The sequence below is a fragment of the Tyto alba genome, unplaced genomic scaffold (genome assembly GCF_018691265.1).
Source record: "Tyto alba isolate M040663 unplaced genomic scaffold, T.alba_DEE_v4.0 Super-Scaffold_44, whole genome shotgun sequence".
Lineage (NCBI taxonomy): Eukaryota > Metazoa > Chordata > Aves > Strigiformes > Tytonidae > Tyto > Tyto alba.
The window spans coordinates 7,388,193-7,406,579 of NW_024881320.1; the positions used below are offsets into that span (position 1 = coordinate 7,388,193).

At 46.5% G+C, this 18,387-nt stretch overlaps 1 protein-coding gene across 5 annotated transcripts in view; it reads left to right on the forward strand.

The window, feature by feature from the left end:
• ULK1 (unc-51 like autophagy activating kinase 1) overlaps positions 1-16,719 on the forward strand; it is an 83,076-nt gene extending 66,357 nt beyond the window's left edge. For 2 of the 5 annotated variants that reach the window (XM_042805211.1, XM_033008260.2), the window contains exons 20-29: positions 181-443; positions 1,087-1,271; positions 2,104-2,219; positions 2,808-2,951; positions 5,549-5,736; positions 8,471-8,649; positions 8,787-8,905; positions 11,122-11,279; positions 11,488-11,623; positions 13,559-16,719. In XM_042805211.1, the coding sequence (XP_042661145.1) occupies positions 181-443; positions 1,087-1,271; positions 2,104-2,219; positions 2,808-2,951; positions 5,549-5,736; positions 8,471-8,649; positions 8,787-8,905; positions 11,122-11,279; positions 11,488-11,623; positions 13,559-13,614 (1,544 nt within the window). In that variant the 3' untranslated portion in view covers positions 13,615-16,719. The remainder of the gene's footprint in view (positions 1-180; positions 444-1,086; positions 1,272-2,103; positions 2,220-2,807; positions 2,952-5,548; positions 5,737-8,470; positions 8,650-8,786; positions 8,906-11,121; positions 11,280-11,487; positions 11,624-13,558) is intronic. The other 3 variants (XM_033008261.2, XM_033008262.2, XM_033008263.2) reach the window with 3 other exon arrangements.
• Positions 16,720-18,387: the final 1,668 nt, after the last annotated feature.

The window sequence follows — 18,387 nt, forward strand, 5'->3', positions numbered from 1 at the left end:
CTTCTGCGGAGCCAAAACCCAATCAGGCCTAGCAATTTTGTGGCACTGATTAGAGTGCCTTCCCTAGCCATCCACTGAAGGTTTTAATCTGTAGATGTTTGAGCAGTGGATTCTGGGATCAGGCTGGCTTTTTTTGTTAGAACTAGAAAATGATGTGGTTTGTCACTCTTGGCCTTCCAGGTTCCTCGGTGCCTGACCACTCTCCTCGAGGGATGGGCTCCCGGCTCCACAGTGCTCCCAACCTGTCAGATTTGCATTCCTGCAGGCAGAAGATAACCAAGCAGCACTCTGATCCTCTTGTTGCTCACTTTGGTCATACCCCAGGCAGCCAGCCTCTGCAGATTCATGGCTTGCAGCACTGCCGGCAGCTCAGATCCTCACCGAAGCTGTCTGAGTTCATACAGAGAAGCCCTTTGCCAACTATAATGGGCTCCCCTACAAAGGTACGTCAGGGAGTTCACTTTTGGGTTTCTCATGGCTCAATCTTTTGGTTTTTTGGGGGGCTGAACCACTGCATGATCAGATAACTCTGACCTGGATTTATCACTGTTGCTTCACTTTTCTTCAAGGGCTGTTCAGTGATCTGTGTGAAATGGAGTAGTGTCCTACTTCTTAGTGGACAGATCTCATTTGGCAGCAATGTTCACCATCTGAGCAGAGCCCAGAGTTTTAAACGGGCCATGAAAAGGAGCTGCCCAGATTAGGCAGAAGCGCATTAGTGCACAGCGGTGCCTGGGCTGGTTTGTGCACAGCGGCTCGGCTTGTGATGCAAGTGTGTGTCCAGTGGGAATCCCCAGCAGAGACGGCAGACAGTGAAGCCAGTGACAGCCCTGGTGTCTCATGGGTAGCTGGCACTGTGACAGCATTTTCTCTGGTTATGCTAGGCTCCCACAAATTTTCAGCAGCTTGTTGTCTTTTCATTTTGGTCTTTCTGGGACTGGGGACAAGTAACTGTGTGGGGTGGGATTTTACCTCTTTATTTCAGACAGGTTATTAAGCATACAATTTAATTTGGATAAATTTGGAGGTGAGGTGAACATTCCTCCTTTGTTTTAAAGACAGATCTCTGTTTTTTTCTGGTTTTAGGCTGTGTCCCCATTTGAGTTTCCCAAAACCCCAAGTTCCCAGAATCTCCTCACCCTCTTGGCCCATCAGGGGGTCATGATGACTCCAACACGGAACAAGACCTTGCCAGATCTGAAGGAGATGGGTCATTTCCACTGCCAGCAAACTGGCTTGGGATTGAGGCCTGTGGAAGAGATCAAGGGCAGGTGAGCCATAGTTTGCTTTCTACAGTGGTGCTTCGTTCCCTAATACAGGGTGGATGGGGCAAATTTCAAATACCAGCTGAAACTGAATTGTAATGTAGCATCTGTAAATTCTGAAGTTACCTGCTAGCACCCTTGGTTTGCAAGCCGATGTGGTGCAGATTTTTAAAGTCTTCCTCTACAGGGACAGGCCATGGCCTAGATTTTATAAAATAAAAGATTGTCTGCAGCTTCACACTGTACTTAGTGTCCAGGGTTTCATCAAGTGGGGGTGCAGGATTTTGTTATTAGACCAGACTCCCTGCAATTATGCAGATGCGTGCCTTGCTCTTTGTGGAGTTTGTTCCTGTTGTGGATGAGGTGTTGTGGGTGTTCCTTGTCAATCGAACAGTAGGCACAGGTCTTCAGACCAGAGATCTGTTTGAAAGCCATGTGCTGACTGTCATGATCATTGCAGGATACAAAGTCATTCAAGTGTTAGTGTTAAGTTTTTCTTACATGCTGCTCTGCAGACTGCAGCTTTCTCCAGTGATCTGGAGGAGTTCTCTGATACTAATTTCCGTATATTCCATCAAAGAAAAACTGTGTTGTAATAATGCTGTAGTCAATACTTGCACTGCTGCAGTTAGTCACAGTAGTTGTATGCTTTCTACAAGCAGCACGAAGTGCTTCAGGTGCTCTGTTGAAAGAGGAGGAGTGGTTATTTCAGCTCCAGACTGTTTGCTGTGTAGTGTTAAGTGGTTGTGGACCAGGAATGGCACAAACTGGAGTGGAAATTAGCTGAAAAATCGCACCTGTTGACTTTCTTCCATTATGTTGTATGTCTTCTTTTTAGATCTCTGAGCACAGGCAGGCTCACTGACCTGCTTCTGAAGGCAGCCTTTGGGGCACAGATCTCAGAAGCTGGCAGCAATGACAGCCTGAACAATGAGAAGCCAATGGAAATCGCAGGTAGGTGGGGAGGCCAGGCAGATCTGGCAGGATGTCCTGGGTCAGGGCGAACAGTTTCCTACATGCCTCCTACAGATGGGAGGCTGCTTTTCTGATGGCTTTTGGCAAAGGAGGTGACTGCCGTGTGTGAGGAGTGTAACGATGTTTGCATTCTTTTGCGGAGCGCTCGAAGGTCTGTGGGCTACGCGTGCTGTGTAATTGCTGGCTAGTGGTGTGATTTTTGTAGGCAGGGCTTCCTCTTTTGGCCCCTTCTGAATGTGATGATGTGGAAGTGGGGACTTTCTGCCAGGCGGCTCGACTATGAATGGCTCTGCAAGGGTGGGTCTTCCTGGGCTTGCAGGTTGGGAAGCGAGGAGGGGAGAACAGCTGCTGCAACACGTAACGCTGCCCAGGCTCGTGTCCTGTAGCCCAGGCCAGCCTGGCCCAGTCGTGTTCTCAGGGGCTGCCTCCAAAGGGAGCCCTGGCCTGTGCTGGTAACCACTGTCTCCCAGGAGAGTCTGCAGGAACATAAAACTGCTGGATGAGGCACACCATGCTCTGAGTAACTTTCCTGTAATGCCAGTCTGCACCTTTCAACTGTCTCCCCAGCTCCCTCAGGTGCTTACGGAGGGACCCTGCACTCTGGTGCCCGGGCTGGGGGCTCTGCCAGCCCATCCCCAGTGATTTTTACTGTTGGATCCCCTCCCAGTGGAACAACCCCCCCACAGACCACGAGGACCAGGATGTTTTCAGGTAAAGGGCTGATACCTACCTGCCTGTTCCAGTGGGAATGCCTGGGGGCAGAGCGGTGCGTTGAATTCCTTGCTGCTGAACGCTGGTGGTGGCAGAGGGCTGCTCAGAGCACAGTCCATAGAGCTCAGCTGGTCTAAATGCCTTTGAGGTTCTCCTGCTGACTCCTGCTGACCCCAGTTATTGCTGATGACTGTTTGCACTGGCACAAGGATTAATGCCAGATAGTGGTTTTCCAGTACTGGAAGAGACAGGCAAACTTTTCTTTTACTTAATTGCTCTCTACTTCAGGAATAATGCTTGCAGCTGTTCATAGACCTACTGTTGCTGATAGGTCAACAAACGTAAAGGTTGTGTTTTATTCTGATTGTTTTCCCCTTGAATTTTGGATGAGCTATAAAAGATGAGCGTGACCATTCGTGTCCAACAATTTCAGTGCACAAGTACCACTAGGAAAGGGCCAGGGTGGCTCTGTATGCAAAATTATTGGTGGTGTTACTTATGCTCTGAGTTGCTTAAGTACGAAATGAGGAAATGCACTCCTGCTTGACAGATACTTCTTTTAAGACACCAGTGCTCTGGCCTCATCAGCCAGCAGTTGAGACTGTGGTAACAGGCCCTTTTGGAATAGTGTGTCTTGGAGCTGGAGTTTATGTTCAGTTTAAGAAAATATTTGGACGCTTTTATCTGCATTTTTGGCTTGTTTGGGTTCTTGTCTTGACTGTTCCTCATCTGAACGTAGTCAGCTCTGTTGTTCTTAATTACTGCAGGGAAGGTTTGGATGTAACCATGGATAAGCTGCTTGACTGGTATGGGGGTGACACATGGGCTCAGTTCCTGGGTATAGGTTGCATTTCCATCATAACTAAAAGCACTCACATCCTTGAATGTCTGGAAAGTTGGGAGCATAATCCTTTCTTTGTCTTGTCTGCTTAGAGGGTAGGCACTGGGCAGAGACTCTTACCAAGTGTCTGACAAGCCTGTAGCACAATGGGGTTACTATCCTGGCTACAGCCTCTAGCTACTACTGAAATGTTATGAATAGAGAATTCAGAATTCCTGGATTGCTTTTGATGGGGATAATAGCAATTTGCAAGCAGATCCAAGCACCAGTTTTTAGTGGGTTGATATTTGGATGCTTAAGGGTCTGCCAAACAGTCAAGATCTCAGATGGGATGCCTGGAAGAGAAGGCTGCTGAGTAGTGAACCTACGATACATACACAGTATTAGGTCAAGGCTGCCAAAGCAATGCTGCTTGACAAGCTTTGTTTATTAGGTCTGTGCAGTAGTAACTCCTTATGTTACAGTTAATACACAAAGTTAATGGTGAAAAGGGGAGCTTTGCAAGCTGAAACTCTGCACCCTAAGTGCTTGGACAAGCCATGAGTAAGATCACTTGGCAGATATAAAGGCTGAGCCTTTTCATGATTCATCATAACAATTTCTGCAAACAGCCTGTTGGAATTACAGGGTATCCAGAATGTGATATTGTTGGTCCTTTCCTCTCTCTGAAAGATCTGGAAAATACCCTGCTAGTCTTTGATGATCCACTTAGCTTTGAAGCATAGCTGTCAACAGGGAGAGAGCTTTGGGAGGAGAGGAGACTGCCTCTCTGCAGATCAGTTGTGCATTATTGTATTGCTGAACCTTTTGAAGGCAGGGTAGGGCAGCAAATTAAATTCGTGGGTAGAAGAAAAACATCTCCCTCCAAAGGATCAGTGACAGTGGAGAATATTGCCTTGGTAGAATTAGCAGAGTATTGTAGCTGGTATTGGCATCCCCCCATCAGAATGTATCCCTCTATGTCAGTGTGTCAGGGGATATGAAGCCCTCTGGAAGTGGTGAATCTATTATGAATACTCTGAGACAGAAACTCCTTTTGAAGTGTCCATCTTTTATATGAAATGTGCTCTTAGGGTGGATTTAGTGATCAAGAAGGGGAAAAGATGATGATGAGGGAATTGTGTGATGGATGCTATACTTACAGGGTCTCCTGAATCCTGAGGTTAGGGTCTTGACTCAGCTGAAGTCACTTACTCTCTGCCAAGCCTCCTATTTGTAAAGAGGGGGAAGCAGAAATGCATGGCATGTAATGGAAGGCTCTTCTGGTTTGCATGTAAGTGGTTAATGTTTTAAAACTATGATAAAAACCTCACTTATCAGAGGTGCTCCTTCAGTGATAGTGATAGTGTAACAGATAGGGAACCAGGGTTCAAACTATCCTGATCCATGATGGGAAAGTTGGCTGTGGTGGTGTATGATAAACATCAGCCCACGATATTGTGGCAGGATTCAGAAAGGGTTTGGACAAAAGAGAAGAAAAGAGTACTTCTGAATTGTCTCCATAAATGACAGACATTCTGGAAGGTGCATTAAATCTGCTTGAGCTTGTAAACTGGTCTACCTGAGTCGCTAAGGAGCTTATGTTGAGGAGTGGTTATTCTACATCAAGAGTCCTTGCATCTTCCTCCAAAGTATCCGTTGCTGGCTCCTATCAGATCCAGGATCCTGGATCCTACAGAACTGTCCCCTCTGGGTGAGGAATATCTGGCCTACTATTAATATGTTCAGTAATTCCTTTGCCTATTTTTCTTCTCAGTAGGGTCCTCCAGCTCTCTCAGTTCCGGAGGCTCATTCACCGGCAGGCACTTGGCAGTGGGAACTGGTGGGGATGCTGTGGAAGGCCCCTCAAGTCTCCGGTATGCTTTTGCTGATCCAATCACTGCTAACCTGGAAGGTGTTGTCACATTTGAGGCACCAGAGTTGCCTGAAGAGACACTCATGGAGGTGAGTATTTCCCAGGGATTTGTTAGGGACAAAGGGCGGGGGAATGAAAGTAAAGCAAATTCAGAGGTCAGATGATTCCATGTTTGCAGCCAAGGGGTTACTTCCAAGGATGAAGCAAACTGCTTTCAAGAGAGCAAGGCCAGTGCAGTGCTCAGAAAGCCCAGAGCATATTTAGCACAGTGACTTTGAGCCTGCTACCAAGCTCTTTCATCCATGAGACAGCCCATGACCAGGGTTAAAATTCACCATTTCCAAAGCTGAAATTGCAGGTTGGAAACATCAGTTATCTGAGGTGTTCTGTATTTATGGTTTCTGAAGGGAACCTGGGTACTTTGGGCCTTTTCCCTTCTGAAAGGCTCAACGTTAGTAATAGCTGACTTGAGAGCATGAGTAGCTTAGTGTATCAAATGAGTCCCTGTTGCATGCACTCGGGGAGTCAGGCAGTGATACAGCCTCTGCTGAAAGGATCTGAAAAAAAGTAAACCTGACACTTGTGCTACTGGTGGGGGCTGGTGGACGCCACGTTCTGCACCAGAACAGCTGAACCAGATTGCTGAGCTGAAAGGCTGCCAGGCTCCCCTTCTCTGCAGGCTGAAGACAAGCTGAAGCAGAGCAAATGCTTTTGTAGCTGAGATATATTTGAAATGTAGGTCAGGCTGTCCATTTGCAGTAGGCAGGTTCAGTCACGGTTTCAGCTCTGTTTGTGATACCTCCTTGGGCTGTCTGGGACTGAGGAAAGCTCTTTGTATCTCAATTTTGCTGGTGTTGCTAAAAATGCCTAGATACCTGCAAAGATATGCATACATTGTTTTAAGGATGTGGGTTTGCTCTTCTACTTCAGATTTTATTTTAATTTTTGTCTATTATGCATTGAATTGCATTTGTTTACTTAATTATCTGCAGAGCCACAGGGCTAGGACTTTCAGCACTGATGTGATCACAATAGTAGTGAGTTTAATTGAGCATCCTACCTGTGCAAGGTCCCAGAAGTACGGGGCCCGGCCAGCTGCCACAACTTCTGACACTGGTCTGAAGAGAGGTGTCCTAAGGAAGTACCAGTGTGATCTTGTTAATGCGCTCAGATAGCTTCTGTGTCTGTAATGAGTCATTTGGGTTCGGTCATCAATTCTGCTGAGCACAGTAATCCATTTTCATGTCACAAAACCTTTACACCATATTTTGAGACCCCATTGTGCTCTGTGGAGTTGGCCAGAACACAAACCTGGCAGACTTTCTGATCTCTGATGATACTTTCAAGGCATTGAAATCTTACTGTTTAAGCACCCTTGTTTATCTTGAGCAAAGCTATTGCATTTAGATGGGTGGTTCTTCCATCTTTCATAAAAGTTTATTTAGGTGCAGACAAGGCAAACTGAAGGCTAGGTTTTAGTTTATTTTGCAGTGCTTGAAAAACACAATACAGAATGGCTACAGAAAGAAAGACTCTTATGATGCCAAATGAAGCCACGAGTGCCAGCATAAGTAATAGAAGCTGACCATATAAGCAGAAGGAAGGACTGTGCATTGGTTAGAAATAACAGGCTGAGACCTGCAAGATCTCAGCAGTTTCCTGCTCTGCCACTAACTTCATGTATGACTTGGCAATTAGTTAATTTCCAAGTTCCTCCTCTGCTTTTCTTTTAAAGAAAACAGAGGAAGATGGAGATAACACTTCCTTTACTTTCTGGACTGTCCAGATAGCAAGATAGTGAGAGGAGAGATTCACATTTCAGATAGTCAAAGCTGCCTTAGCAGCCAAGTACCTGAATCAGTGAATGAAAAACAAAAGCTTGCAGAATTTAAGCATGGGGATTTTTTGATAAATTAATGTAGGAAACATCCTTACCAGCCCCCTTTGAGAGAACTGAGCCACTGAATATTTGAAGATCAAGCAGGTTAGCCACTTCTCTATAGAGAGAGTACAAATAATGGAGTTGCATCTGATCCAGGCAGCAATTAATTTTCTAGGACCCACAGTCATTCAGTTTTTCCACAAATACTAACTTCCCAAAAGTGTTTTCAGTGACTTAAGCAATACAGCTTCCCAGAAATGGGACAATCTCCTTTGATCTATAATAGCAGAGGAAAATCTGCTTTGAAATGAATGCAGCACTTGATTCATATGCCACTCGCTAAGTAGCAAGGAGTTGCAGATAAAATGTTGTCCTTGCTGTCCCTTCAGAGGACCTCACTCAGGGCTCACTGCACTGAACGGGGAGGATATAAAGGCTAAGTGAAGGCTGGGCTGGGGAGTGGGACACACTGTGTTTGCAGTTTTCTGTGCTGTAGGTGGTTGTCACTCATGAAATCCACACTGGCTTTCAGTTTTGTACCAGCATTGCTGTGGTGGGGACCACAGCTAGGCCTGTGGTTCAGATGGCCTCTCCCCTTTACTGGCTGACTTCTGAAAGAGTCCCACAGAGCTGGGATCCTCCTGGGGAAGGGGGTGTGTAATTTTGTTGGAAGTCTCACCAGCTTCTCCAGGGAGCTGCCTGGAAATTTCTGGCCTGGGGCTGTCACTTGCTGCTGTTACTGTGGAGGAGGAACTGGTGTGGTGGGTGGGCTCGGGGCTGGGTTTGGCTGCCCCTGCTCAAAGCAGAGGCGTAGCGGGGTTTGGGGCCCACATGCTATTTGTGTAAGCTGGGATGAGTCGCTGGCACAGCTCTAGGTGAGCAGCTCTTCCTGGCATGCCAGCTTTCCCTCTGTAACCCCCACCTTGGCATCCCTTCAACAGCAAGAGCACACTGACATCCTGCGCAGCCTCCGCTTCACGCTGGCCTTTGTCCACTACGTGATGGAAATTGCCGCCCTTAAAGGCAGCTCCAGCGAGATGAGCAGTTCAGTGACATCCGAGTACCAGCTCCAGGAGAGCGTGGTGGCCGACCAGATCAGCCTCCTCAGCCGGGAGTGGAGGTAAGGACCGAGAGCATTGCACAGTTCCCAAGGCTTCTGTCACTCCCTCCCACCCCTCATGTATGTACCAGAAGTCCTGCGGGACACATACCACCGTGCCATTAATCCACCTGCATCACAATGTGCTTTCTTTGCAGCTATGCAGAGCAGCTTGTGCTGTACTTGAAAGTAGCAGAGCTTCTGTCCTCAGGGCTGCAGATGGCTATCGAGCAGATCAAAGCTGGCAAGCTGTGCCTCTCCTCCACCGTCAAGCAAGGTAAGGGGCCGCTGGGCACACGGGGCAAAGGACTCACCTGGAATGGAGGTATTAAAAGTATCACAAAGGGTATGGAGGGGGTTGAGTGAGTGTGAACCCCCACCGGTTTGTTGAGGGGCTTATTTCTTACTGTCCCCTTCCATAGCCAGGTCTTTTTTTGTTTGAGGTGAGGGGAATGTTCCTCTCTTCACATTGGCCATATGTCTCAAAGCTTTTGTTCATGCTCCTGTGAGAATCTTCAGCACTTATTAGTAAGAGGGGAATGTACCTTATCTGATTCCTTGCACATCTCTATCTCAGGTGCTTATTTGTACTTGACGTAAGTCCAACTTAATTACACAGTGCATGTCCTAGGAAGTGCTTACTTGGCAAATGGACGCCTGTCTTGGCAGTGATGATTTTTCAAGTGAAACAGAAAAACAGGAAGTAAAATACTGGTAATGCCAGAGACACTTCTTTGCTAGTGTTATGGCCTTACATTTGCATCTGACTGGCTGGCTTGTGTTGTGAGCTGGCTGTGATTCAGTGATTAGAAAAAATAATTTTAAAACTACCATTGTAATATTACCAAGGGAGCTTTTTGAAGTGCTTGACCCACCAGCCACTCTCCCCAAGAATTTAGTCTTAGAAAGTATTTGTGCTGCCTTTGGATGGGTGTATTAGACATTAAATACAGTAAGCACAAATACGTTGTAGCAGGCAGTATGGAGCAAGACACGCAGGTTTAGCTACACAGCTTCCACAAGTTGAGGCTAACAGAAAGGTTGTCATAATCCAAACATATTACTCCTTTCAGGGCAGTTTGCAACTTCTAGATTTGTAGTGTAATTTGTCCTTCAGTGTGTGGGAATTAGGCAGGACTGTCTTTTCTTGTTTCTCTTGCCACAAAATACTGCTCCCTTGACATTTTTCAGGGCGCAGTGAGGACAAGAGGGCTTTCAAGGTACTTGTGTCCCATGTATATGGAAAAAGCAGGGAAGCATGACACAATAGTCTTGGAGTGTCCTTGGGCAGTGTGTGCCGGGCAGGGTTCCTACCCACAGCCATCTTCTTTTTCCTGATAATTTGGTCACAGCTCAGAACACTGAATTCCATGGAGGAGGATATTGCTGTATTTGTGTGTTGGTTTGTTTTTTAAATAGTTTCTCGACTCTCTTCTCATGGAGTTTTTCATTTCGTCCTCCTGATGTGACCCACGAGCGTTGGGGTTCCCAATCCCTCACAAATTCCTTCTAAGCAAGGGTAATCTGACAGCCTGGGCCTGACAGGGTTATGTTCTTGTGCCTCAGTCCTTTTCTCTGATCAAGAGTTACAGCACCCTTTCTTCCTGGAGGCAGTCGCTGGCTCTCCACTGTCATATCTCTGCCTGGGAAGGCTGGATTTAGTCGCAAGGCTTGGCTGTCATATGAGGTTGCCCCTCTGCATCATAGCTGAGAGAGACTGGTTCATGGTATTGGTTAATTTGCTTCCCCCAGGAGCAAATCGTGGGGCATGAGAATTTTCAGATGTGCATGTAGCAGTTAATACTCCTCAGATGTTGTTGGGAATTCAATCCAGTACTTTGTGTAGATCATATCATGCAGCTTGGGAGACTTAAGCCTATGACATCACTTACTGGTTTGGATTGTTACTTAATCCCTCATAATCGTTTTTGATTCCAAATTCTCTGTTCCATAACCTTCCTGTATGAGCTGCCATGGTAAAGAAAAGGAGGTGGCCCTTCGCAGGCATTGATGTCTTTTCTTTCTGGGACAGCAGAGTCCCAAGAGAGATTCCCTTGCTTAGACAGTGTTGCTCATCCACACTGAGCTCCAACAGCTACCACACACAAGTCACGTACTTCTTCGTGGCATGTCATCACCCATCAAGTAGCAGAAGCTTTGTAACTGGCACATCTGTTGCTTCTGGTGGTGCGTGAGACATCTTGCACAGTGCAGACGGCTCCCTGCCTTGTGGCAGCTGAAGAAAACAAAAATAGACCTGGCCTCGGGTGAACTAAGCATATATGTAGGTGTTGCCACATGCAAGCTTATAACTGGTGAAGGTGACAAAGGAAAAAGACCCTGTTGGTGCAGCAAGTACTCTCCTGCCAGTCTTTTGGCTTTAACGTAACCCCGTTGTCTTGAAGTTCCTCATTTGGGGTCCTCTACATAGAAATTGGGAGGCACAGGGTGAACTGAAAGTAGCATCTAAAGCATTTCTTTACTTTACTCTAGTTGTGAAGAAGCTGAATGAGCTTTATAAATCCAGTGTATCATCCTGCCACTGCCTCAACATGAGACTCCAGAGGTTCTTCTTGGACAAACAGAAACTCATGGATCGGATCAACAGCATCACTGCAGAGAAGCTCATCTTTAGCTATGCTGTACAAATGGTAATAACCATACAGTGCCGGGGAACAGGGTTAGCACAGAGCGAGTGTCAGGCAGGAACAGTTCCTGCTGGTGGCCTCAGCAGATGGTTTCACTCATGATGCTGTGTGCAGCCTCTGGAGGCTGGGCGAGGGAGGTGTTCACGCAGCTGAGGAGCCATGCTGGGTCTGCTCTGGGAGTAACCTCTTGGCACGGGGTTGATGCCTGCAGGTGCAGTCTGCGGCCCTGGATGAGATGTTCCACCACAGAGAGGACTGCGCACAGAGGTACCACAAGGCTCTGCTGCTGATGGAGGGGCTTCTGAACATCATCACTGAACAGGGAGACATAGAAAACATCAGTAAATGTGAGTGTTCGGTGGCTTTTTTTTTTCTCCAACTAGAACATGTGTTTTTCTAGCTGCATGGATCAGAAATTTGAGTACCTAGCATCCTTTTTTCCTTTGGCTACATCTTGGTGGACATAGCAGAGATCTCTTGGCTTGTTATAGCAGCCTGGTCTCCTGCTTTCCCAGTAGGAAAACTGTTAGAAATGCAGGTCCTTGTTCTGAGCCATATTTTGAGAGCTTCCCATGCAGAGCAATTGCCAGGGCTTTGTTGGAGCTTTTGATGTGTGAAAGAACTTGCTGAAGGAAGTGGTTTGGCAACAGCAGGGGCCTGGGTTTGGTTTCCAGCCGGAACCATCCCTCTGATTGCACAGAGCACTTGGGAACATGAAACTGCCGCGGCTGTCGGGCAGAGATGGCCGATCAGCACAGCAAGGGCTCCTTCCAACATGCCTGCTGAAACAGGACTGCTTGTCTGTCTGGTTTCCCAGCCCCAGGCTTGGCTGAGAAGGCAGCAGACCAATATTTTTCTCATCAGCAAGTGCTTGCTGTAGCAGTGAAAGCTGAACTCCTACCTGCTTGCTATAGTTTGGCTTCCTCTCCCAGGGACAGATGGACTTCTCTGTCTGCTGCTCCGAGCTGTTGCCTCTTGCACTCTCCCTTTGTTGTGAGGGGAGTTACTCTGCTGCTGCAGGCCCTGCAGCTAACACATACGGAGTGGAAAGGGCTGAACTCACTTGCTCTGAGCGCGCTTTCGCTGCCCTTATGGCTGGAGTTTAATCACCTCTGTCGTCTCTCTCTGCGGGAGGCGGGCCGAGGGGATGGGGAATAGCCATCAGCTGTTAGAGCAGCTTGACTTGGCCTCGGCTCTGCTTGGCCACAGCTAAGCCAGCCCGTCCGCAGCGGTCCCTGCCGACGTCGCTACGGCTGGAGGGAGAGGCCGCAGCTGGCAATCCGTGCCTCTCCCCGCCGCTGGCTACCGAAGGCCTTTCTTGGGCCGGCGCCCAGAGTGCTGCCAGGCTGCTCTAGTTGTCCGTGTAGGCAGAGCTCTTGGATGGGTAATGAGAGAAGAGATTTCTGGCTCACAGGCAATCAGTCAGTTAATTATCACCAACTTTCACAGTTGACATGAGGCTCACTGAAGGAGAGCAAAGGGAGATTGGCAGGTGGTGTGTGGTACTGGAGGGATAAGTGAACAGGGAGTACTAAGTAGTTTCTATTGTACCGTTCCTTATCAGACCTAAATCACATCTTTTGTCCAGAGATACAGTTAATGCCTCTAATAGATTTCTTTTCCCAGTTGATACTCTGGTATTCCCTGTTTTACCCTATGTTCCAGCTTCCTGATTGAGCTATTCTCTGGTAGGCTGTAGTGGGTATGCATTTCATTTTCCACCTGAGGTATATGATTACTTATTTCTGAAAAGTAAAATAATGAATCTAGAAATACAGCAAGTCTTCCTGTGAGAGGAATGAATTCCACCAAACATTTAGCTTTTGAGAGAGTCTTGGCCTCAGACAGTGAGAATCTGGCACTGACCATGCTGGGCCGGGCTCAGTCTCTCAGCTGTAAGCCATGACAAATGGCATTGGAGACCTTGAGTCATCTTGCCTGCTGGCAAAAGCCACTCTAATAACTAAAAGTGAATAAATTGTTCCCAGAGGATGGTGCTTCTTTAAAACATCTTGATTCCTCTGTCAGAACTGCTGCCTCCTGGCTTTCATTGTTGAATTTCTGATTGTTCACCCCTTCAACCTGTCCCTTCCCAGCACGGTGTTTGCAGTCACGTTCTCACCTACTCTAAATCACTGTGTGGTAATGATTCTCATGGGTCTGCTTAGATTTGCTGAGGTTCTACTTCTCTTATTTTTTCAATCTCCAGCATGTTTTGGTAGTCTTTATATTGTCAGGAAAATTAGAAGTTGATTTCTTTTGTTGTTCTTTTTCTCTCTCAGGTAAACTGTGCATCGAGCGCAGGCTGTCAGCTCTGCTGTCAGGGTTCTGTGCCTGATTTCAGTGTTGTTCTTCTTCACGCACCTCGCCTCAGCTGATCACTTTTCCAGTGGGGACTGCTGCTGTGATGGGAAACGATTTTGGTAGTAGGAGACCCGGAGGACAAACTGCTCAATGGTTTGTATTTTGACATTTTGGGAAGTTGTTCCACAGACTCAGATTCCTCTGTGGGGATGTGTGACTGCAGCAAGCACAAATACTTCCCAGCCCAAAGGCCTGGGTGAAGATGTAGCCGATGTGAAAAGGTTTCCCTCGTTGGCAGAGGGGATGAAGGATAGAAGTCTGCTTCTTCCCAGCACTTTGAAGGATAAGACTGCTGCCTATCCCTCTTGCTTAAGAACGGGGTGTTCCAGTGCTGTGTCCATTGCAGGCAATGGATGTGCTGAAACTGCTGGCTTCAGTTAACGTTGGAGGGTGTCATTCAGATATCAAGGCCAGTTTGTGTACTTTCCCCTATCCCAGCTGAGAGCCAGGCATCTCTAAGCTTCAAGGGGACCCGAGGCTCCCTTCCTTTCTCTCCTTCGTCCCTTCTCATACATATTTATGCCTCGGAGTGCTTACTGAATGGCAGAGAGGAGGGAGTCGGCTCCCTTTTGCCTGAGCGTTGCTGAAGCAGCTCCCACCTCTACAGACTCACCGAGCGAGGCAGAGGGCACGCTGCTGCTGGGGCAGTTGGCATCTCCCGTGGCTGCCGCGTGGGCTCCTCTCTGCCTGGATGGGTGAACGACACAGGGAAAGAGACTCTGCGCAGGAAACAGGACGACAGAAAGCGTAACGCTCCTGTGTTTGTTAGAAGCCAAAATGAATCCGATCCTCCGTTGGTCCCCAAGCTCAGCGGGGCCAAAGTGAAAGACTCCTGGCTGTTCGGCTCGGCCTGTCAGTACATATCTGCCAGGAGGAAGCACTGGCACTGTCCTGCTTTCAGCTGTTGGCTGGATAACCCCTTTCCTGGAGCCCCCACCCCACCCCCAAACTGAAAACACTAGCTTTGTGAATCAAAGGAGCACTTTACACACTATGGGAACTTTGAGAAGTTGACTTTGCATCACACAACAACCCAGGAACATCACGACTGTTAGGAATGCTGTTCTTTTTATTCCTTTCCTTGCTTCCTGGTTGGTTTATTGCACTACGTGTGTGCGTATATTAATATGTATTCCTAAGGGTGAATATATATTGATATATATATATATGTAAGGTTTGTGTGTAACTGTATGTATTTAACTGTACTGTATCTTGTGAGTGTGAGGCAAAAAGCACTGCAGAGTCTGTGCTGTTCCTCCTCCACACCAGGCAAAGCTGACTTGCAGTCTGGCAGTACCAAGATTTGTTTTCTTTTGGGTTTTTTTATTTAAATGTTCTTTTAAGGACAGTCGGTATAAAGCTCCGTGCTTTTTAAGAGCTCAAGAACAGGTGTTAAGATCCTACACACTTAAAATTGGAAATGCGTTTTTTAAGAAGTTTTATTTGCTGCTTCATTTTTTTATAAAGAAATCTCGTAGTGTTCAGTTTTATGTTGAGCATTTCTTTTAAGGAGACTCTGTAGCCAAATGAGACTGCGGAGGTGCGAGTGGCTGGAGTTCTGGTTGAGGCTTCGGATGCTGTGAGCATGTGCGTGAGAGGGGAGCTGGCTGCCTTTCCGTCTGTCTGCGTGCGCATGTGTGTGTCTTAATTTATCAGAGTCGTGGCAGTATTTTGTTAGCGCTGGGCAGAAAAGTATCTTTGAAAGCAACTCGAAACCTCAGGCTTTGTTTTTGGGGATCTAAAAATATTTTGCACATGGTGGTTAAGTCCTCATTGCTTTTTTTCTCTCAATATTGGCACGTTCGGTGTGATACTTTACAAGGGTTTCAGGAGCAACTTAATTGACTTTGGAGCTGGCATCATCTTTGGCAACATGCCTGTTTCTGATCACAGAGCAGAAATGCCAATAAATAAATCTAAAAATATTTCCAACCGCCCTGACCAGGGAAGTTGCAAGTGTAGCTTTCACAAATGTTTCAGCATTGGGCCGCTGTTAGATCATACGTTCACAGCCTGCTGCTTCTGTGGCCGTTTGTGCTTGTTCCTGGGGAAAAAAAGAGGGGGAGAAAAAAAAAAAAAAAACAAAACACAGCAAAACCCAACCAACCAACCCCCCCAGCCTGTGGACAGAAATACCAAGGAGGCTCAGACTGCTTCCGAAAGGCTTTTACCAGTTCTGCAAAGGGCTTTGCTGCAGGCGGGAGCGGTGCACCGGGAGGCAGCACGAAAACATCAAGCCAGGACTGACTCTGCAGCCCCGAGCGTACCGGGCTGGTGTGTGGTGAGCTCAGCACTAACCTTCCAGCTGTACTTCATTACTTGAATGTATCAAAATTGTCCACATTCAATGTATACAAGTATCTATTGCTCCAAAAAATTGTGGTTTACAGACCTGCAACCAATATATATGTATGTGTTTGTGTATATACATACAAGGAGATGTGTGTGTGTGTGTATGTATATAGTTACACATGCAAACACAAACGTGTATATATGTTTTCTCTCAATACTTGAAACTTAGCCACTGTGCTTGAATCAAAAAAAAAAAAAAAAAAAGAAAAAGAAAAGAAAACACCCACAAAAAACCCACAGAAAAAAAGCCCCAAAAATGGGGGGGGAGAAAAATCAGACAAGTGATTTATTTTGCCATCACTTTGGCGACTTTCTTTTTTTATCTAACTGCATGTAGCGTGAAACCAACTTTTTTGGTGAAAAATATTTATTGCTTTGTAGACAATAAGGTATGCAAAAAATAAATAAATAAAAAAACATAAAAACAACAAAACACCCCAAAAACCAACCCCCCAAGCATTGTTGAAGTTGCTAGTGTAGTCCACCCGCTATTGTCACGGCTTTGTTACTGTTGCAGCGTTTGTGTCTAGTGTCTTTAATAGATTTCAAGAAACCTCAGTCTAATAAACGTGTATCTTCAGGTTTGTGAGAGTGTATGATGATGTTCTTTATAAGGTAATGCCTGATACTTTGTCAACATTTTTTTATTTGTGTTTTGTGTGACCTTTTTTTGGCTTTAAATTGTACACCACCAATTTAAGAAAATAAAATTGATTTGAAATTGTTAGTGCCCTGTTTTCAGTACTTTATAATTCCAGTTAGTGCAGTATCTGAGCAAGGTATTTAATGTGTTTGGTTCTACCAGCCTTGACTTTCAGGTGAAAAAGTGGTGCCATTACCCCATTTTCACAGAGGGTGAAGCTTGCGACAGAAAAGCTTTGTTGCCTGAAGCCACACATGAAGCCTTTGAATTTGGAAAAGCTGAAGCCAGTTTCTGGGTGGGAGCTGTGATTGCAGGTTCATCTCTCCTTATTACCTGGCCGTGCTCTGGTCCTGCTACGGTTAGAAACTCTGTCATGAGTCGATAGCAGACCCCTGCCCATCCAGTTAGATGCTTAAATTTTGTCCATGTTTCAGTATTTGCAAGAACAGCCTGTTGGAGCTATTTATTACGTGGCACTCCAGAGCAAAGCACACTGGAGTGGGGGTGTCTGATGGCCACATGGAAGGGTGGGGACCAAGCGTAGGTTCCTGGTGGTGTTTTTATGAGATCTAGTAGTTATGCATTATTTTACATTCTAGCTTTTTTTAATCGATATAGTCAGAAAGCTTGTTGCTGTACAAGAAAGGTACTTGAAGTCTGAGTGCAGTGATAAGATTTGGGTATTTTTAATTACGATTAAATATTTTCCAGCCATCATTTGTACTCATTGCAATTTGTTATTTGTACAGAATGGCACATGGCTTAGTCTCCTCTTGCCCACGTAGCTATGCAAAATGTCACTGAACATGGCAGAAAGTACAGCAAGGATGCTGTGAGCATTGGCCCTGACTTCATGTGCCAGACAGGTAGCTGGAGTCCCTGCTCTGAACCAGAATACTTGGGATGCAAAGCTAAGCTCTGCATCTGGGACGTGAGAGAGGTCTTGAGTTAATTAGTCCAGTGCTTCGACTCACAGAAATTTCAGCAACAGAGATGTAAACGTTTGGGAGCTAAATACCGTAATTCTGCTAAACATTTCCCAAAACTCCACTTGCTGGACCATGCGTGTCGTTGGCCATGAGCATCCCTGGGGAGAGCCCTGCCCGCCAGCCCCTGTGTGGCACAGCATCACCCCACACACTTACTGGACTGTATGGTGTTTTTGTAAGAAAAGACCCTGTTTCAAAATCTTAATTTACCGTAAGCTGGAATTGTTTTTTTCTTGCTCAGCACTATTTATAAGTTCTGTTTCCTGCCCTTGCCTTTCCCACCGCAGGGAATTGGACACCACGTGTTTGCCCCCTGAGAACGCTCCTGCCTGGAAAGGCCAGGCTCTGCTCACTTTCCACGTTGACGCTGACTCAGGCACAGGGTCGATTCCTTTCCCTGCGGAGTTGCTGCAGCAGCGACAGCGTTGGGGACAACTCCAAGAAGCTGCACTTCCACGTGGTGAAAATGTCGTGGTGCTACAACCTGGGCAAGACCCTAAGGCAGCCCTGGGAAAGCTGGTCGGAGCTAAATAAATATAAATGCTGGTGTTGCTTCAAGTCTGGCAGCTCAGCACACTTGGATCTTCGGGTTTCAGTGGGGGTTCTGTGCAGTTTTTTGGTTTGTTTGTTTGTTGTTTTGGGGTTTTTTTAACATGTAAAGCCCCCTTTTGTGGATAAACCTTGTGTGTGCTCGTTCCCTGCAACATGGGATTGCGGTAAAAACATATATGTGTACAAGTTTCTGATGCTGAGGGTAGGGGAG